This window comes from Danio aesculapii, chromosome 25, assembly GCF_903798145.1.
Source record: "Danio aesculapii chromosome 25, fDanAes4.1, whole genome shotgun sequence".
Classification (NCBI taxonomy): Eukaryota; Metazoa; Chordata; class Actinopteri; order Cypriniformes; family Danionidae; genus Danio; species Danio aesculapii.
This window is the reverse complement of record NC_079459.1, coordinates 25,653,072-25,675,217: the sequence shown is the minus strand read 5'-3', so window position 1 is coordinate 25,675,217 and position 22,146 is coordinate 25,653,072. Positions and strand designations below refer to the sequence as shown.

The 22,146-nt window shown below is 35.9% G+C and overlaps 1 protein-coding gene across 2 annotated transcripts in view; it reads left to right on the top strand.

Moving 5' to 3' along the window:
* The window catches only part of LOC130219172 (cytosolic carboxypeptidase 4), a 304,487-nt gene that overhangs the window by 120,340 nt on the left and 162,001 nt on the right, over positions 1 to 22,146 (top strand). For both annotated transcript variants that reach the window (XM_056451477.1, XM_056451478.1), the window contains exons 12-18: positions 2,013 to 2,392; positions 8,028 to 8,111; positions 11,262 to 11,354; positions 11,728 to 11,876; positions 19,807 to 19,894; positions 19,997 to 20,126; positions 21,831 to 21,984. In XM_056451477.1, coding sequence (XP_056307452.1) covers positions 2,013 to 2,392; positions 8,028 to 8,111; positions 11,262 to 11,354; positions 11,728 to 11,876; positions 19,807 to 19,894; positions 19,997 to 20,126; positions 21,831 to 21,984 — 1,078 coding nt within the window. The remainder of the gene's footprint in view (positions 1 to 2,012; positions 2,393 to 8,027; positions 8,112 to 11,261; positions 11,355 to 11,727; positions 11,877 to 19,806; positions 19,895 to 19,996; positions 20,127 to 21,830; positions 21,985 to 22,146) is intronic.

The window sequence follows — 22,146 nt, the reverse complement described above, 5'->3', positions numbered from 1 at the left end:
TAGTTCCAATCCTGCTTCAAAAGACTTTCCTGCAGGTTTCAAAAAAGCCTGAAGAACTAGTTTGATCAGGTGTGTTTAATTAGGGTTAAAGCAAAACTGTGCAGAGCTAGGGTGTTTGACACCCCTGCATGAACCCATCAGAAAATGCACACACACACAACGCAGTGGGCAGCCATTCACTGCAGCGACTGAGGGAGTAATTAGGAGTTAGTTACTGGATCTTGCACCTCAGTTGTGGTTTCGAAGGTGGAGGAGAGTGCTGTTGGTTCACTTAACTTTCGCCCTAACTCCTGCTCCTGCTAGAACCTGAACCTGCAAACTTTGAGCACTCTGCTTGAGTTTCTCAGCATTAAGGCTGATTTATACTTGTGTGTCATGCGCACGCGTATGGTCCGCGCCTTCGTGTGGTCACGCTGCCGACAATGCATATGCTGAAGAGAACCTCTCAAAAAACTTAACTACAAGTTGCAACGACACATAGCACAAGCTCTGTGATAGGTCGGCTTAGTAATGATGACGAGTGTGGGCAGTGCTGAGAGCCGCGAGCCCAATGGTTACAAGTGTTCAGTACCGTGAAGGCTTTTCCAGATGGAAATTTTTGTTTTGTGTTTACCTTATGATTAAAGTTGTTGCACGTCCGCCGGTTCCCACTTCTTAAAGAGCAAGTTTTAGCTTCTTGTACATTAAGGTAGCATTCAGAATAAACAAAACATCCGTGAAGAAACTTGGCAAAGAGGAACATAAAAACTTACTGCTAGTGTTTTTAGTGTTTCTAGTGTTTCAGAAGTGTTATTGCAAAACAACACAAAGCCTTAAGGTCACAACTGCCCTGAATGGAAGAACTAATTCTGAGCACCAGCTATAGCACTGGCCCCAATGGAAAAGCTGTTCACAGTTCTTCATTTCATTTTACTTGAGTCAAAGGCTGTAATTTGAAATGACCCAGATTTCTATCAGTATCGTCCTTTTAAAGTGACACAAAAGTTAGAGAGTGTCTACATTCTCAAAATAATTGTTTTGATGGCCAATGTGGAACAAGACTTTTTCTGAGCCAGTGGCCAGATCCTTGCAGTTGCATTTAAATTTACATGTAGACTTAGCAAACATCAATGGGCTGCCCGGGCAGCTGTTGGGGAGTTTGGTACCTTGCTCAAGAGACTCACCTCAGATGAGGTAATAATGTAAGAAGATATCAATTCCCCCATTTACAATCCCTGTCGGTGTCAGGACTTGAACCTGTGCCCCTTAGCTCACAAGTCCAACTCTCCAAGCAATAGGTCACAGCTGCCTTCTTTTTTCTAGAAGAGCTCCAAACCTTCCAGGTCATGGAAACCTTTGAAATAGGTAGATGGAACTGCCACTACAGACCACAATTAAAAGAATTGTGGTAACCTAGTAGGTTCCTCTTTCTTTCAATGAAGAGAACCTGTTCTTAGGGAGTGCAAAGTTTCGGCTTATTGGCTCCAGCTCTGGCACTAGCCCCTATGGAGAAGCTATGTCCACTGGAACAGTACCCTATTTGGACCCAGGCTGCACTTTTCAACTCAAAAACTCCTGAGCTTTTGTTCAGATCCTTGTTCAGTAGGTGGAGCTTCTAATGTGTGATAAATATTTAATTACAAAACAGTGGACATTGTGTACAGGAATGCGTGGGGAGAAGAGCAAAATAAGAAAGATTGGCAAGCACCACAAGCCAGGAATGGAACAAGGTAGATATGCAGTGATATGTGTTGGCACAATCTCACAATCAAAACAATCTCATAGCAATTCGTAACTTTTTGATTTTGTGGCTAATTCATATTAATTTGTACAATCTCATTTGTACATTCTAGAACAATTTTCTCAATACGTAAAACAGTTATGTTTCCTCATAAGATTAGGCTGGTCAACACATTTAACCACAAGGCTCTTGCCTCTGACTTCAGTGAAACTTCGAAATCAAATCCACCCTATGGATGAGCACTGTTCCTGCTAGAAACGCAGTATAACAATTGGCCAATTATGTTTTCTAGGATTTGGACTCCAGCTCTGAGGTGGATGAAAGCTCAGACGATGACAGCATTCTTGAAGGTGAATCGAACAACAAGTTGAATGACCACAGAAATTCCGCATCGCCCTCCATTCGAGAAAACCACTTCAAGACAAACGACTTCCATAAGCACTATTTTGGCTGCTCGAGGAAAGGACAAGAAGGCCATTCCAGCATGGTGGATCGGCTTCTAGAGAAGTATGGAACCTCGATTCCCAACCATGATCCACGTCTCTATGCCGCCACTGCAGCCAATACCAAGTCAATTGCTGGATACACCATCCTAGCCTTTCCTGACTTTTGGGGTCACCTGCCTCCACAAGAGCAAGAGCCCATGGCTAAAAGACCACCACATGTGCAGAGGTGAGTTGACAGGCTTATGTTTAATATTTTGTCCAATTTTTTCCTTCAAAACCATAGAAAATTAATACAATTATACAACAATTCATGCTAATTCATGCTAACAACTTACTAGAAGCATGCTAATGTTATCTAAAACTTGTTGACAACATACTGAATCATGCTGTCTACATTTTAAACATGCTAACAATGTTTAAACATGCTAGCAATACTGTATGTTAATGTGCTAACAACATTAAAACACACCACTATAATTCAAACATGCTAGCTACTTGTGCTATTATCATGCTGATAATTATACTGAAATTCAGGCTAATTTAATGCTAATTAATGTACTCAACTTACTAACATCATGCTAATGTTAGCTTAAACTTGTTAGCAACATACTAAATCATGCTATCTACATTTTAAACATGCTAACATGTTTAAACATGCTAGTAATAATGTATGTTAATGTACTAACAACATTAAAACTTACCATGGTTATTAAAACAAGCTACTTGCTAAAAACAAGCTATGGTCTTAACGACTTCAAATTAGATCACAATAGTTCAGCCTCAGAATTTACAAATTACAAATTGTTTTTATTATTATTATTATTATTATTATTATTATTATTATTATTATTATTATGATTATTATTATTTGGTGGCATTTTATTTTTGTCCAGCAGTATTTTCCCTGCTGTCTGTGATGCCATCAAAAGTATTTCACAGCATCATTCTTATAATCAAATCTGAACGTCTGTATTGCACAAACAATCCTTATTGAACATCAAGCAGCTCTCCACTCACTTGTGATCATATTTAATATTGGGTATTAAGAGATTTAAAGAGACAGTCACTTTGAGAGACATCTGGGGAACGGCGGAGGGGAATTACTCTAGAGTTTTGTTGCTTGTAAAAACTGTGCTATTATAGACTATGACAAGCATACCTAAAAAAAACATCAGAAAGCTGTTTGATTCCATAAAGACACTTTTACGAAACCTCCCCAAAGATGCCTTAATTCGTATTTTACTTTCTGTCTTGAGCTTTTGCATAAACTCTGTTCCAAACAGCAGCAATTTCCAAGCTTTTAACTTGCTCCTGTTATGTTTGCTTGCTGCGTTTGCTAGAAGAACAATGCAAATATTAGACTTCATTTACAAGCTGATTTGTCTCTAAATCAGAATACATGGATGCAATTTAAGACCCATTTTCCGTCGTTACTTATACATTGCCGTATGCAAATGATTGTAAACATCGGCACCAACTCATTAAACTCACTGTAAGAAGAAATGAAATCCATTAAAATATTCCTCTCTTACTTAAACTCTTTTGCCTTAAGTGAGTCTTTCTGCTCTCGCTGGTTGCTTTTTTTTTTCTTTTCGCATACCGACAGACTCTTTTCTAGTGAGGAAAAGCCCTTAAATCTATATCTAATTATGGTAGCCCCCTTCGGAAAACTTGTTTTTGCTGAAAACTTTCTTCAATGTGCAAGGGAGAGATTAAAGGAAATAGACATTTATTTCAGACATTTCTGTAGTTTATTGTGTTTCCTCAAGGGCAAGATAAGTTTATATGGCTTCTACTGGTGTCTCTTAACACAAAGTTACTTTTGGATTTTTATATTTTTTTAAAGTGTCACATTTAGAAAAAAAGTGACTGTTTTAACTCCACATATGACTTCTTTCTTCAGAATTGACAGTTGATAAGTTGATTTGCAGTTGAATTGACATCCTAAAATGCTATTTTTTAAAAATTTAATCTTCAAAATATGTCTGAGATGTCACAATGTTTATCTTATAGGCCTACACTACACATATTGACATTACTAAAAAACAGAAGCCATTTTAGATGCCATTTAATTGATTTTTGCTAAATGTGCTTGTGCTACATGGTACCTGCAATCTGCTACCTACTTGATACCTGCTACATGCTAGTGACTTGCCAAACATGTCATAGATGAAAAACAATATGAGATTGCTAACAGGCTTCAGTAAACTGCTAAGATAATTGCTAAAGTTGTGCTAAACCATGCTATAAGTATGTTGAATTATGTTAGCTGTTTGCTAAAGGATGTTAGCGACATCTTTAATGATGTTAGCAACAACTACTTGCTAGAAACTTGCTTGGTTATTTAAGCAACTTCTTCAAACATGCTAACATGTTTTTCAGAACATGCTAGAACACGCGTTTTGGTAGCTTGTTACACTCACCGGCCACTTTATTAGGTACAGCTTACTAGTACTGGGTTGGATCCCCTTTTGCCTTCAGAACTGCCTTAATCCTACATGGTATAGATTCGAAAAGGTGCTGGAAATATTCCTCAGAGATTTTGGTCCACGTTGACCTGATGGTATCACGCAGTTGCTGCAGATTTGTCGGCTGCACATCCATGATGCAAACCTCCCGTTCCACCACATCCCAAAGGTGCTCTATTGGATTGAGTTCTGGTGACTGTGGAGGCCATTTGAGTACAGTGAACTCATTGTCATGTTCAAGAAACCAGTCTTTGATGATTTGCACTTTATGATATGGCACGTTGGAAGTAGCCATCAGAAGATGGGTACTCTGTGGTCATAAAGGCATGGACATGACCAGCAATGGTACTCAGGTAGGCTGAGCTGTTGACATGATGCTCAGTTGGTACTAATCGGCCCAAAGTGTGCAACGAAAATATCCCCCACACCATTACACCACCACCACCAGCCTGAACCATTGATACAAGGCAGATTGGATCCATGCTTGCTTTCATGATGTTGACATCAAATTCTGACCCTACCATCCGTATGTCGCAGCAGAAATTGACACTCATCAGACCAGGCAACGTTTTTCCAATCTTCTATTGTCCAATTTGTTGAACCTGTGTGAATTGTAGCCTCAGTTTCCTGTTCTTAGCTGACAGGAGTGGCACCTGGTGTGGTCTTCTGCTGCTGTAGCCCATCCGCCTCAAGGTTGGACGCGTTGTGCATTCATATATGCTCCAATGCATACCTTGGTTGTAACGTGTGGTTATTTGAGTTTCTGTTGACTTTCTATTAGATGGAATCAGTCTGGACATTCTCCTCTGACCTCTGGCATAAACAAGGCATTTACGCCCATAGAACTGCCCCTCACTAGATATATTTCTCTTTTTTGGACCATTCTCTGTAAACCCTGGTTGTGCGTGAAAATCTCAGTAGATCATCAGTTTCTGAAATACTCAGACCAGCCCGTCTGGCACCAACAACCATGCCACGTTCAAAGTCACTTAAATCACGTTTCTTCCACATTCTGATGCTCAGTTTGAACTGCAGCATGTCTTGGCCATGTCCACGTGCCTAAATGCATTGAGTTGCTGCCATGTGACTGGCTGATTAGAAATGTGCATTAACGAGCAGTTGGACAGGTGTAGCTAATAAAGTGCCCGGTGATTGTATTTTAGCAATGCATTAACATGCTAGCAATGTTAAACCATGTTAGCAGTGTGTAAAGCTTGAAATGTACTAAAACATGGTAACAACTTCTGTATAGCCATAAACTCTTGCCAGTCCATTTTTTTTGTTCCAGTTATTTCTACTGGATATTAGCTTTTACAAAATAACATTATTTTTAGTTAAATATAAAAGAAAACGTTACACTACGTTTTACCACAAATTGTTTCCTACTTTCATTAAGTCTGAAACAATTAAAATTTAACTAATATACTTAATTGCTTAAACTCATTTTAAATTACTCGTATTGAACACATAATTATGCCACTATTTGCAGGAAAATGGCTCAGTAGAATGTTTTTTTTTTTGTTTGTGATGGTCTATGCTCAAACATACACTGTAAAAAAATGATATTACAAAAAGTCATGAAAACAAATGTTTTTTATGTTACTTCAACTAATATTAACTACTTAATCAGGTTTCAATTAACTTTTTTTAGTCATACAATGTTTAACCTAACGCAAGACGTGTATGGCGTGATTTGCTGCTATTTTCAGACTAACGCAACCCTAATTTTCACGTTTTGCGCCACATTGTTTAAATAGCCAATCCATTTGCGCCATTTTATGGACTCGTGGGTGTGCTGGTCTAAAAAGGAGGTGTGTTAAGGCGCATTGTTTGCACATTGCAGCTTTTTTTAATTCATTCATGACAATTTGCATTTGTATAATGTTATTATTATTATTAGCAATGTTATTTATTATATGCATATATATATTTGTTTTAGTAAAATCAAGTTTAGATTTGTCCACCTGTCAGGTTTTGGAGACGTATGCATCACCATATGTGGCATAAGAACAGGACGTTTGTTAAGATATCACTCCAAGTTTTTTGACCACACTTCGTTATTATTGTTCATTTATTCGTTTGCTGGAAATTAGAACTGAATTTTGTTTGAAGTTTTGAAACAAATCTTTGCACTTAACAAATGAAATTAAATGTGTAGGCTGATGGATTTCTTCAGTGGAGTGCATACAACACAGTTTCCTTATCCACTAAAGTAAAGGAGTAAAAGTAAGTAAAGTAAAGAGAAAGTAAAGAGGCAGAATGGAGAAGGCTCGTTCTTTATCCTCGCGATGCAGATGGTCTGTTTAACTGTTTTCTCGCTAGTGAAGTGTTCAGTTTTTCTAATTACAAAGTTCACCATGTAAATAGTGAATGTGCCATGGCGCGACACAACTGACTTTTAAAGGCAATGTGAGATGAGACTCTGATTGGGTTAATGCACATTATGCTCAAAACACACCCAGAACTCATTAAGAGAATAAGCACTACCCTGTTAGACCATGCGCCAGGCCACAGAGCATATTTGTCCTAAAAATACCAAAAGCTCTTGCGCCATGCGCTTTAGACTTTGTGCCTAGATCATTAAAATTGAGTCCATTATTTTAGTCAGTTTGACAGATTTAAGTTCACATGACTATAGAAGTTCCTTTGATTCAACAACAGCAACAAAAAAATGCAGCAATATTTTTCTACAGTTCAAGCCTATTGAGGAACAGAAAGCTTGTTTATGTCTTGTTTTATGGCTTTTTCCATGTAATCAACATCTTGATGAGAGCGTTGTGGGTTTATTGCTGGCCACGGTGGACTGTAAACTTTATTTTGTGTTTATTCATTCAATCTCATTATCACCTGAAATTTGCTCTCAGGATTTGATCATCCGCATGTTTTATTATACATTTATTATTTTTTTGCATTTTTCCTTTTTCACATTAAGATAAATGCCTTAATATTGTTGTTTAGCTGCGACAAAGAACATACAAACAACCTAGAAAATTAGCTAGCTGGCATCATAGAGAGCAAAAAGATGAAGCACTATAGGTCTGGTCTGGAAAAACTTGCAATTATAGCTGCTTTAGCTTGATGACTGCATATTATTTCATCAGACCGTTTTATACATGTAAAAGTAATAGCTGAGAGATTTGCTTATCATTTATTTTTTGAAAATGAAAGCGCATTATTTACTAACTTACAGGCTTCTGTGTATTATATATTGTAGAAGATATTCTGGCTAATCTTTCTGACACAATGAGTAACTGCTGCTGAAATTGAATATTTGACTCCATAAAAGACTTAAATTTATATTATATTATATTATATTATATTATATTATATTATATTATATTATATTATATTATATTATATTATATTATATTATATTATTATTTTGTATTTCAGAAAGAAAGTTTTTGAAGACCTCAAGCGTGTCATTTGTCCTGAGGACATGATCAACAAGGTTGTTTTTGACATGGATGATCCTAGGTAAGCTTTTCTTCTTTTTGTCTAAAGCATATTTTCATTAGATCCTCAAATCAGTGGTATGGGAAGCGTTTTGATTGTACGCTGATAAATTAAGCACATTAAGGCCCTTTGATGGATCATAATGGATCTTTTACAGGGACACGCTGAATTGACACCATGTAGGAAACCAGAACAAGGATCTTTTAAAATGTTTTATTTTTTATTTATGAAAACTCTGCAATTGCAACAATCACAGTAGATGAAAACATTAAAATTATTAATAAAACATATAATACATTTATTATTTATGTTTACATGTTTTTATACAAATACATTTTTTAATCGAATAATGAATACTTTAGATCTCCATCGTCCATATTCTATTATAAGATTGGAAATATATTTCCATGACTCTGAAATACATTTTATAAATAAAATATATAATTTGCCATATGAAGATTGATTTTTTTCCTTTCTTCCTTCCTTCCTTCCTTCCTTCCATCCTTCCTTCATTCCTTCCTTCATTCCTCCCTTCTTTCCTTACTTCCTTCCTTCCTTTCTTCCCTGCTTCCTTCCTTTCTTCCCTGCTTCCTTCCTTTCTTCCCTGCTTTCTTTCTTTCTTTCTTTCTTTCTTTCTTTCTTTCTTTCTTTCTTTCTTTCTTTCTTTCTTTCCTGCTTCCTTCTCCGTTCCTTCCTGTCTTCCTTCCTTCCTTCCTTCCTTCCTTCCTTCCTTCCTTCCTTCCTGCCGTCCTTTCTCCCTCCTTCCTTCCTGTTTTCCTTCATTTCCTATTTCCTTCCTTCCTTCCTTCCTTCCTTCCTTCCTTCCCCCCTTCCTTTATTAATTCCTTCAATCATTCCTTCCCTCCTTTCTTCCTTTCCTCCTTTCTCCCTTCCTTCCTTCCTTCCTTCCTTCCTTCCTTTTCCATCTGTTTCTCTTTTGTTTCTTCTTTTCATTCATTTCTTTCATTTTAGAAAGATAGATCTATCTATCTTTCTTTCTATATTTCTGTCTTTGTTTCCTTTTTTCCTTCTATTCTTTCTTTCTTTTGATTTATTTTTTCTCTCTTTTTTGTGATTTAAATGTTTAAATAATGCAATAATGTTTTTATAATAGTGTTGTAAAAATCAATCTCTTTCTTTCTTTCTTTCTTCTTTCTTTCTTTCTTTCTTTCGTTCGTTCGTTCGTTCTTTCTTTCTTTCTTTCTTTCTTTCTTTCTTTCTTTCTTTCTTTCTTTCTTTCTTTCTTTCTTTCTTTCTTTCTTTCTTTCTTTCTTTCTTTCTTTCTTTCTTTCTTTCTATCTGTTTTTCCCTTGTTTCCTCTTTTATTTCACCCTCTTCTTAATTTTTTCTTCTTCCTTTATTATTAAAATCATTGCTATGTATTATTATATTATACTATTATTATTAAATAATTATTTAACCTAATAAAAATAATGATTCAAAATAATTATGCCACAAAAACAAACAAACAAAAAAAACATGCATCCCACGCTGTTTGCTGTTTGTTTTGATGGTACAGTTGCTCAGCTTGTGCGTGTTTTGATGTGTCGCCGCTGTCAGGGTCATTCTGGGTGATAAACTCCTGAATGGACAGCGTCTCTCTCTGATGGACAGCTTGTCGTACAGAGCTGCTGTTTACCATCATGCAGTTCAGAAGTGTTATGTTGTCAGGAAAGCGTGTCTCCATCATGTGGACACTGCTCTGCTGTTGATCTGCTCAGTCATCCGAAGTGTGACTGGAATCTGCTGCTGTGAAATCAGTAATGTAGAATTGTAGTTAGCAGACTGAATGAATATCTGGGAGAAGTGTACTGATAATCCACTGCTTTGTTGTATGTGTAATGTTATGTGCTTCTGTTTCTCTTCAATTCTAATCTATTTTCTATCTGTCTTTTACTTTTTCCATGAGTTTTCCTCTTATTCTTTCTTTATTTCTTTCTTTCTTTCTTTCTTTCTTTCTTTCTTTCTTTCTTTCTTTCTTTCTTTCTTTCTTTCTTTCTCTTTTCCATCTGTTTCTCTATTGTTTCCTCGTTTATTTCACCCCTTATTCATTTTCATTAGTTTGTACGTTCGTTCGTTCGTTCGTTCGTTCGTTCGTTCGTTCCTTCCTTCCTTCCTTCCTTCCTTCCTTCCTTCCTTCCTTCCTTTCTTTTTTCCTTCCTTTCTATGTTACTTCCTTCCTTCCTCTTCTTCCTTCTTTTCTATCTGTTTCTCCTGTTTCTCCTTGGGGTGAAAAAAATGGAAATCCCTTTTTTTATCATTCCTTCCTTCCATCCTTCCTTCCTTCCTTCCTTCCCCCCTTCCTTCCCTTCTTCCTCCTCTTCCTTCTTTTCTATCTGTTTCTCCTGTTTCTCCTTGGATTTCCATTTTTTTTACCCCCTTTTTTTATCGTTCCTTCCTTCCTTCCTTCCTTCCTTCCTTCCTTCCTTCCATCCTTCCTTCCTTCCTCCTCTTCCTTTTTTTCTATCTGTTCCTCCTGATTCTCCTTGGATTTCCAATTTTTCAACCCATTTTTTTATCGTTCCTTCCTTCCTTCCTTCCTTCCTTCCTTCCTTCCTTCCTTCGTTCCTTCTTTCCTTCCTTCCTTCCTTCCTTCCTTCCTTCCTTCCTTCCTTCCTTTCTTCCTTCCTTCCTTCTATTATTAAAACATTACTTCCTCCCTGCCTTTCTTTTCTCTCTTTTTTGTTTCTCACTATTTTTGCCTGCTTCCTTCTTCCTTCTTCTTTTTTCATTGAGATTATGTACTCCACCCCTCTCTCCTCTGTTATTACAAGCTCCTTCCTTCCTTCATTACTTAATTGTTTTTTTTTTTTCATTTTTAAAACACTGTTCTTTCTTTTTTTTCTCCAGTCATTCCTAACATTCTTTCAACATTCACTTTTCATCCTTTTCCTCACATTTTTTTTATTTTCATTTAAAAATTATTTCTGTCCTTCTCTCATTTCAATCTTTTGCTTCATATCTTCTTATTTCTTTTCAGACATTAATTCTCCTGCCTGTGTATTGCCTTTTCTCTCTTTCTTCCGGTTTCGATAAAAACTTTTTTATGTTATCATTCACCTTTTTCTTTCTTTCTTTCTTTCTTTCTTTCTTTCTTTCTTTCTTTCTTTCTTTCTTTCTTTCTTTCTTTCTTTCTTTCTTTCTTTCTTTCTTTCTTTCTTTTTTCCCAAGTCTCCAGTGTCCTCCCGATGTGTGTCCCAGTTCTCTTCGATTCTTCTCTAAATTTGAGAGCGGAAACCTGCGAAAAGCCATTCAAGTCCGCAGGTGAGACTCTGCATTCCTATACAGCGCACGTACACACACACATACACACACACACACAAGACAGCAGCTCACCGAGTGCCCTTGGGCCTCATTTGTAGTGCATTGGCAATCACACTCTTTCTCTCTCATTCTTCTGTTTCCACACTTTCAGCAAGCTTGTCTCCTCGATCAAATCAAAGATGCGTCTGCGGAGCCGTTTCAATATGCCTAAATAAAAGTGCAGACGTAATATTTTTTTTTTCCTAAATAAAATGTGGCGGCATAACAGCAGATTTCTCTCTGTCGTTTACATAACGCATTTCTCAGTCTCCCTCTCTCCTTTTCTCTCCGACGCCCACTTTGTCTGATTTTCTCCTCTCTGTCTCTCTCTTAGTCATGAATATGATTTGATTCTCAATGCCGACGTCAACTCCTCTGCACACTGCCAGTGGTTTTATTTTGAGGTCAGCGGGATGATGGCCGATGTCCCTTATCGATTCAACATCATCAATTGTGAGAAGGGAAACAGCCAGTGTAACTACGGTAAGCCATTAGCCGGAAGATTTACTCAATAGGACATTCTATGCACTGAAAAAAAGATTAACTGGATTAAAAAATGTTTATTATATGAGCTGAATTTCAACAAACAAATTCAATTCAGTAATGCTCAACATAATTTGTTTGTTTGAATTCAGCCCATATACATAATCGCAACCACTTACCTTAAAAAAATTAGTATGAATCCAATGAATAATTTTTTTAGTTTGTAAGGGATAAAGTACATCCAGGCGGTTGTTATAGCAGAATAAAGGCAAACAGTCTTAATGGCAGACTACAAGGTTTTATTCTGTGAAACAACCATCTTGATGTACTTTATCTCGCTTATTACTTGGCTACTTGCCACAAAATAAAAAAATGGCACAAAACATTGTTATTAATAGTTTATTAATTCTTTAATTAAATGTAAAGCTGACAGAAACAAAAATGGCTGAATGGAGCATACACTAACCTACATATTATCTAGTCACAAGATGGCGCCAAACAGAAGTTGTTCTGGAAATCTGGAAATAGTGTATCTTGGAATGTCAGGATTGACCAATCAGAATCAGTATTTCAGACAGCCATGTAATATGGTATACTATGAATAAAGGCTTGTACACACCAGGATGCTTTTTGGTCACGTTTATCGTCAGCATTTTTCTAGATGTTTTTTTGCATTCAGACCCGCAATTTTCATCGACATTAAGTGAACACGCAAAATCACCCCCTTACATTAGATGGTGCTTAATGAACTTGCAAGTCATGAAAGAAAAGGAAAATGAAACTCACCATCAAATCCCATTTGCTACTCTTCACTTCTTCTAACATTATTGTAGTTGTGGTTATCATGCAGCTCTTTGTGTTCAGACACCAATGAAAAAAAAGCATCTCTACATTTATCTTGCCTCGGTGCATCATCTTCTTCATGATAGTGAATGATAGTGAAACTGGAATCACTTCAACTGTTTTGCGCTTGAGCGCCTCCAAGAGGTGTTTACTGTTACTTCAGCAGCTCCAGGCGTGTGAACAAATGTGTCAAACTGAGGTGCGTTTCTGAAAGCCATCGTTAGCCAACTAAGGTCACAAGTTCCGTCGTTACAAACATCGTTTGTTGATTTGATGTTTTGCAAATCCATCGTTCCAACAAACATTCGCAAAATCTTGTATGCTTGAAACTACACCTTTAGAGCTGTAGTTAGAAACAGGTTCTGGCTGTGTTCTATTACCAGTTATCACCCCTATGCCTTATTCGTTTAGAACATTCTAACATTTAAACATTTAAAATAATTTTTAAAAAAGCATTAAAGTCATCACTCTTAGGTGTAATTTGTTTTCAAAGTATTTATACAGTTATTTTTTTAACACATAGCTATAGGTGACCTATTATTTAAATGTGGAGTTTATGTTACGTCTCCAAAGCTTGTGAAAGCAAATATATAGCATACTTTAATGCTTTTAATATATAGTAGGTTATTTATTAAGTATCTGTGTAACGAGGAGACTGACACGGAGGGATCCATTATGCAGTATTTATTAGTCACAGTCAATCCAATCCAATACGCACTAAAGTGTGAACACACATCAACAGTAATCAATAATGGTCTTGGGGCTGGCGGCTGACAGACACAGAGTGATTTACCAGGCATAGATCAGTGGCAGGCGGAGTGGTTCAGAATCCGTTAGACAGGCTTGGGTCGAGGGCAGGCAGCGTGGTTCAGAGTCCGTGTATAAAGCAAGGGTCGTGGGCCGGCAGAAGGCAACTCAGAAACAGTCCGGGGTTATTCTCAGAAGATCAGACAGGAAAGAACGCTCCGTAATGCTGGCCGGGGCTAAACAAGACTTCGCAATGAACTGGTGTTTGAGTGTGGCTTATATAGGAAGCGTGGGTCGTTAACTAGATTCAGTTCAGGTGTGTGCACAATCAGGTTAGATGGATGATGGCTGGCCCCGGCCAGCTTAATAGTCCGGGGATGGTGACCTCTACTGGCCAGTGAGGGGAATGACTGGGACCGAGTCGGTAACAATCTGTGCTGTATATGACATGGGCCTGTTGGTTAGAACATTTCTGCAGTGGTTTGCATATGTCAAATTGTAAAAGTAGACTTAAAAAAAAAATCCTACTTAATAATAATAATTATTATTATTATTATTATTATTATTGTTGTTGTTATTATTATTATTATTATTATTGTAATTGTCATCATTATTAGGTGTACCACAAGGATCAATATTGGGACCATTGCTTTTCTGTTTGTATATAAATGATCTACCTGAAAGTGGCAGTGAGGTTGGTTGTCAAATATATGCAGATGATACAATTATTTATGTAACAGCAGAAACTTCACAGAAGGCTGCAGAAATGTTAGAAATGTTAACCAAGCAACTGTTCTGTATTTCTCACTGGCTGCAGGACAACTGTTTAACTCTAAATTACAACAAAATAGTTTCATTTTTCCTTAAAAAACAGAGCACTTGATGTATTTAAAATACAAATTGACCAAAAGGAAATCAAGGAAGTCAGTGAATTTGAATACCTAGGTGACATCATAGACTCGAAGCTTAAGTTTGATGCCCATATTAAGAAAATGTCCACGACTATAAAGACAAATTTAAACTGTTTTCGTATGATAAGACCATATATATCTCTTAAACAGCGCAAATGTTGTGCATGCTATGATATTATCACGTATGTCTTATTGTGCAGTAATCTGGGGTCAAGCAACTCAGTCAGTTGTTAGGCCTATAATGTCTCTTTACAAACAGACTTTAAAAGTAATGGATCAGAAACCAATAAAATGGCACCGTTCGTTGTCAAGTTCTTAAAAAATAAAAAAAAGTTTTGATGGTTGTTTTTTTTAAGTTTTTCGTTTTTAAAAACCATGTTTAAGTGTATACATGGTCTTGCCCCTAAAGTAGTCTGTGAGTTGGTACATAAATTAGCAATGATTATTATATTAGCAAAGACTAGAGGGGCAGAAAGGTTCACATCTATGGAATGCCATGCCTGTTGATTTAAAGTTACAATCAGTAGTCAAAGTTGTTTCTGTAAAGCTAAAGAATGGTTGAAATCTTTACAGCAATGTGAGCATTAGGTATTAATCTTTCATGGTTGGTCACGTTTACGTTTCTCTTTATGCAGATTGACTTGTATTTTATGTTTGTGGCTCTGTATATATTGTACATGTTTGCTGTATTGTGTTTTATTCTTGATAGTTTTTTTATTTTATTTTCAATTTTTTTATGTAATGCCTAACCAGGGACGAGGGCTGCAAATTAGCTTTATGCTATATGCCCTATGGACGCAACATCGGTTATCTTTGTATAACAATGTCAAGTGTATTGTCCCTGTAAAATAAACAAGCAAAAACAAAATAAAATCATTATCATTAATATTATTATTATTATTAAAGTTACGTCGTTTTGGTAACGCACCTCTGATTGATGGAGAAGTTTTGTGTCAAAATAAAAATAAGCATGAGCATGAGCCATTTCTTTAAAAATGGCGCTTTTACGAATGAGGTTTTGCGTGTTGGTGTGCACGATCACATTAGCACCAATTGTTTAGTCACGAGGCGTTAGACATTGATGCAAAAAGAGTCCTGGTGTGAACGGGCATTTAGGATTTAGGAATAAACCACAAAATAAATATAATGTATATAATATAATAAATAGAGTTTTTATTACATTTTATTTTGGGATTTTAGGTTGTATTCTGTTATTATAAATTATAGATAACTACAGCTAATATATTCAAGAATTTAAAGTACATATTTGTAATTTCAATGGTTATAAAAAATATGTAAACAGCATTTTTTGCCGTATTTTGAAAAAAATATGTTCCATATGTGACATATACTGCTTCCATATTGTGGGATTTTCATCATATTTATGGATACAAATTGCATTATAAGAGTTTTGATGTTGAAAATTCAACTCTATGCAGTTTATAAAATTTATTTTAAATGACTTATACTTTGTATAAGTATTGAAAGGTATTTGTATTGTATAAGAAATAATAAACAGTATATAATAGTATTTCAACTAAAAGAAAAAGGACTGGCAGTTTATTAGCAGGTTTTTGTACGATAATTAACCACACCGACCCAGAAGTGTCACTTCAAAATATTAAAAAATGTCAATAAACTTGATCTTGATCCCTGCCTTATGTTGTTGAATGAGGATTCTTCTAATAACTTATACATTAGTTGAGAAAAGATTGTAATGTTTTTACAGCAATGGTTTACTCCTGACATAGATCTTAAAAGATTCGGGCTGTTCTCTTTTCATAATATTTTTGTTTAGAATGCAGCGCTGCAAGGATTAACAGGGCTAAAATACATACTGTGACTTATTGGAGTAAAATAGCCCAAGCTTTAAAATTACTTTTGTAAATGGAAGATGCATCACTCTGCTGTATGTATTTACATGCTGCTGTTGGTTAACTGTATGTTGTATTTCTTTTAAATGCATGTATTTAGAAGTATATTTTCTGTTTGTATTTCTCTTTAAATATTTGTACTTTCATCCTCGCTTTATGCTATCACTTTTAAATAAAAAGACAATCACAAAAAGAAAATGTCAATAAAAGTCACTTTTTAAACTTTTCAACATTAAAGTTGTTAGAGGAAAAATCTGTGTCCCATAATGCAATTCAAAAGCGTAACTAAACTGAAAAGAACTAAATAAAATATGGCTAACAAACTTCGGAAAACTGTACATTTACAGATAGATTTGACTATGTAAATAATTTAAGGTGCACTTTTGTAATATTTAGTTTTCTTAAAGCTTTTTTTCTGTAAATATTTCTGTATTCACCACCAGTACATATCCGGCTGTGTTTCTTACATGTGTTGGCGAGGGTTAAAAGATCTGTTTTTATCACCGCCGACTAAAATCATATGCTGTCCGATTGTTCTAGATGGCATTGATTTTGTCTGAAAAGAAACACAGCATCGCCAACTCACCCAGATTCAAAAGACGCTTCGGTGTTCGCAGCTAAATCATATCATTGCTTCCCAGCGGTGGGCCGAGCAGCTCTTAAATCTGACACCCGCCGTATATCCCACAAAAATACAGTTCTCTGATCCTCCCCCGATAAAGCCTTTCCAATGGCCCTTGACTGGCTTTTCTTCATTTTGCTGTGCAGCTGGGCATTATAAGAGACTCGCGCTGGCCCCGACTCAGTGTTTTATGCCTCTGTATTAAAAGAGATGTCCTTTACTGTTGACCTTATTTGAGTTTGAGTAAAACTCACTCCCAACACTCTTGTACTTTGAGGGAATGCATTTCAGGGCACTCAGTCAACTTCTGTACCTCAATGGAGACAGTGTTTTGGAAAAATGCCATCTTCGGCAAATTGGCTTTAAGGAAAGCGAGTCTCTGCCTTGCTTTGAAAGACTGAAAGGGCATTTGCGATCAATTTTTACCAGCATTTTTTATTTATTTATTTATTTGTTTGTTCATTTACTTATTGGTTTACTTATTTACTTGAAAACAACTTGAATACTTTTTATCCATTAATTGTGACTAATCTCAACAAAATATATGTGTATACAAGTCTTAATGGCAGACTAAAAGGCTTTATTCTGCGAAAACAACCCTCTGGGTGTACTTTATCTCGCTTATTACTTGGGTACTTGCCACAAAACTAAAATTTGGCACAAAACATTGTTATTAATAGTTTATTAATTATTTAATTAAATGCAAAGCTGACAGAAATGAAAATGTCTGAATGGAGTATACGCTAACTTACACATTATCCAGTCACAAGATGACACCAAACAGAAGTTGTTATCTGGAAATAACGTATTTTGGCATGTCAGGATTAACCAATCAGAATCAGTATTCCAGACAGCCATGTAATACTTTTGGATAAAGATATGGGATTCCACGTGTAAGGGTTATTATAGTTTTCTAAATCCAAAACCACAAAATACATACAATGAAATAAAATAAAATAAAATGGGGTTTCTATTACATGTTTTTTTGGATTTTTAGGTTGTGTTTTGTTATATTATATAATTATAGCTAATATATTTAAACATTCAAAGTATATTTTTGTAATTTCAATGGTTGAAAAAAACATGTAAACATCCGTTTTTGCAGTATTTTAAAATATATGTTGCACATGTTACATAAGTTTCCATTATTTGTGATTAACAGCTATTTATGTTTTTAACAGCATTATTTATTTATTTATTTATTTATTTATTTATTTATTCATTTATTTAATTGTTTGTTCATTTAGTCATTGATTTACTCATTTATTTACTTGAAAACAGCATAGAATTTGGCGCTAAAAAGATCATTCTGTTTGTCCGTCTATCCATCTATCCATAAGATGTTTGCTTTTACCATTCATTAATAATGTAAAATTGTTAAAGTGATTTACAAGCAATTTAACATGTTCTTTAGGAATAAAGTTTGGTGTCAGGGCTGCGTTTTTTTGCATTAAAAATACAAGACAATTGTTTTTATTTCGTTAAATATTAAAACATTTTTACCCCTGTGAAATAAAGATTCAATTATTTTAAAATGCTGAGCTATTGCTTAAGTAGTATTTTTAATTTAATTAAAAATGTTTAAACACTGTTTATCAATTAATCGTAACTAATCCCGACAAAATGTATGTGTATACAACAGCGAATTTGACGCTAAAAAGATCATTCTGTTTGTTCATCCATCCATCCATAAGAAGTTTGCTTTTATCGTTCACTAATAATGTAAAATAGTTGAAATGGGTTAAAAGCCATAAAAGCCAAAGAGCTGCATTTTTGCATTAAAAATACAAAACTAAATTTGAAATTTTTGTTAAATATAACAGTTTTACTCCTGCAAAATAAAGAAGAAATTATTTAAAAATGCTGAACTAGTGCTAAAATTTATTTATTTATTTTAAAAACTGTTTATCAATTAATTGTGACTAATCTCATACAAAATAAAAGTTTGTAATTACAAAATATATGTGTATGTATTATATATAAATCACAAATATTTTGTAATTACAAACTTTAATATTGTACAAGATTAGTCACGATTAATCATCAAACAGTACTAAAAGATACTATTTAAGCACGAATTCAGCATTTTAAAAAGTATTATGTATATATAAATGCTTGCATGTATATACTTTAAAACATTTGCATATAACGATTAATGTTAATATATCATTTGTTATATACTTACCTACTTACTCCCAGGGCCATTTGTATCGAAGTTGATATTTAGCTGCACCATGTTGGTGTTCCGTAACATCTATATTTTACAAGGTGGGTCATTAGCCCAATGCTCAACCTCCAACTTGGATGACCAGGACATACACGCATACACTACAAACAATTTAGCTTACCCAATTCACCTATAGTGCATGTCTTTGGACTTGTGGGGGAAACCTGAGCACCCAGAGGAGACCCACACCAACACGGGTCGAACATGCAAACTCCACACAAAAATGCCAAATGACCCAGCCGAGGCGTGAACCAGCGACCTTCTTGCTGTGAGGTGACAGCACTACCCACTGCGCCACTGTGCTGCCCGTAATTTATTATTAAATATAATTATTATTATAATTATATAAATATAATTATATAAATATTTGTTGTTAAATATAAATAATACATATACACAGTACATACAAAATTATTATGTAAACACAAACTTTTATTTTGTATGTGATTAATCATTCAACAGCTCTGCTTTCTGTCTTACTGTACTGTATATACTCTGTTTACCTACAGAGCCTACCCAGGGTATACCCATAAATAATTTGCTGAGCAGTTTGGTTCTGCAACACTATAAAAGTCCACTCTTTAAATGCTGCTGATTGCTAAAGCTAACAACCTCATGTTTAGCAATTACAGAATGACCTTTAAGTGAGTGAATGTTTGACATGGCTGGTAACCGTACGGTTGTGGGCTGTTTTTTTTTTAATCAGGCATGCAGCCTGTGCTGTATTCAGTGAGGGAGGCTCTGGAGGGAAGACCACACTGGCTGCGAACAGGCTCTGAGATCTGCTATTACAGGTACGTTTAACCTCACATTTCTGCACTTCACCTCACTTTATTATACTTTTTATGTAGTCTATTCAATATATTGGATTTGCAACTGCGCTTTGCCTTCCTCAGAAATCATTTCTGCCCTAGTAGAGGTCAAAAGCATCCTTTCTACACGCTGACCTTCACTGTGACCTTTCGCCATGACGATGACGTGTGCTACTTGGCCTATCATTACCCTTACACCTACACAACCCTTCAGGTGCGTGATATAACACACTTTATATGAATCATGTTTACAGAAACACTGAATCCAAAATTTAATCTGAAATTTAAAACATAAATAAATAAAACGATTTGTTGACAACTTTTGTTATAGTTCTTAGAACTACAGTCGGAAGTGCTTGCTTTTTGGTGTTCGTAACATAGGAACTGGAATTGGTTTTACAGTACTTCTAGCAAAACCTTTTTGGCTTAATAAATTTTGTCCGATAGTTTGTTTGTTTTTGTCTTTCACAGTAGATGACTTTTGTTCACAGTACCTGCAATTTTTGGATGAAAATACCCACTTTTAAACTTGTTCCCATGCCAGAAAATGGGAATGATTTAAGTTCTAGAAATGCCATTTGGGAAAACAGCATTAGTTCCTATAGGGCCTTTCACATCAGAAGAACTTTTTTAATAGTTTCTAAAACTATTGGTGGAAGTGTCCTCTTCCCAGAAACTGAATGCCACTTTCTGGAAACCCAATTAGTTTCTACATCAGAGGAACTTTTTTTGTGGTTACTAGAACTATTTGCAGAAGTCCCCTCTTCCCAAGAACTTGGAAGGATTTTATCCCTACAATCTTCTTTTGGAGGGATCTAAATTAAGTCCTATTAGGTTTTTCACACTAGAGGAACATTTTCATTGTTCTTAAAACTATTAGTGGAAGTGTCATCTTCCCAGAAACTGGGAAGAATTTTAACTTTACAAACCTCACTTTTGGGGGAACTAAATTAGCTCCTATAGGGGCTTTCACAACAGAGGATTTTTTTCACAGTTCCTACAGTTTTTGGAGGAAAGTACGTGCTTTTGAACTTCCGTCACAGAAAATGTGAATGATTTTAGTTCTAGGAAGGCCACTTTCAAGAAACCCAAGTAGTTTCTACATCAGAGGAACTTTTTTAAAAGTTCCTAGAACTATTGGCAGAAGTGAATAATTTTGGTTTTAGAAATGCCCTTTGGGGCGTAATAAATTAGATCCTATTGGGGCTTTCGCACTGAAATATTTTCACAGTTTCTAATATCATTGACGAATACACTTTTTAGTGTTACAATGTTAGTTCTTAAAAATTATATTTAGGGGAACAAAATTAGGTCCAGGGGCGTCACAGTGGTGCAGTGGGTAGCACAATCGCCTCACAGCAAGAAAGTCGCTGGTTGGAACCTCAGCTGGGTCAGTTACCATTTCTGTGTGAAGTTTGCATGTTCTCCCCATGTTGGCGTGGGTTTCCTTCGGGTGCTCCGGTTTCCCCCACAGTCCAAAGACATGCGGTATAGGTGAATTTGGCAAGCTAAAATTGTCCGTAGTGTATGTGTGTGAATGAGTATGTATGGATGTTTCCCAGTGATGGGTTGCAGCTGGAAGGGCGTCCGCTGTGTAAAACATATGCTGGATAAGTTGTGGCGACTGCAGATAAATAAAGGGACTAAGCCAAAAAGAAAATGAATGAATGAATAAATTAGGTTTTACTTAAAGGCAGGATATTAACCAGCACAATAGGAACTGCAGTGATGTAAGTGTGTGCTGAATAGGGCAAATGACTGGCATATGAAAGACCGTATTTTACAGTACGTTCCTCTGATTTCATTTGACAGCTCATGCATTTACGGGCCACCAAATTTTGGTGTCCATTAGTTTCGGCACCCAACCATATGTATCATTAATAATAATTGATCAAATGTTCTTCCGATCGTTCTCTAGACTCATCTGAAGATGTTGGAGAAGTCAGTAGACCCACGGAAAGTTTTCTTCAGGCACCAAAACCTCTGCGACACACTGGGGGGAAACTCCTGCTCCTTAGTCACGATCACAGCCTGCCCCACTTCCAGAGCCTGGAAACATCTGCACCAGCTGCGTAAGTCTGACACCAAAGCTCGCAATGAGTCAGATTTATGCTCTTGTGAATCAACACTCACACCTGTGTGGTGTGTTGAGCGTTTGTGTTTATAAGTGTGTGTGTGTGCGCGTACAGTCTGGCAGCTCTTCAAGGCATTTGAAGGATCTGAGCTTTGACTCG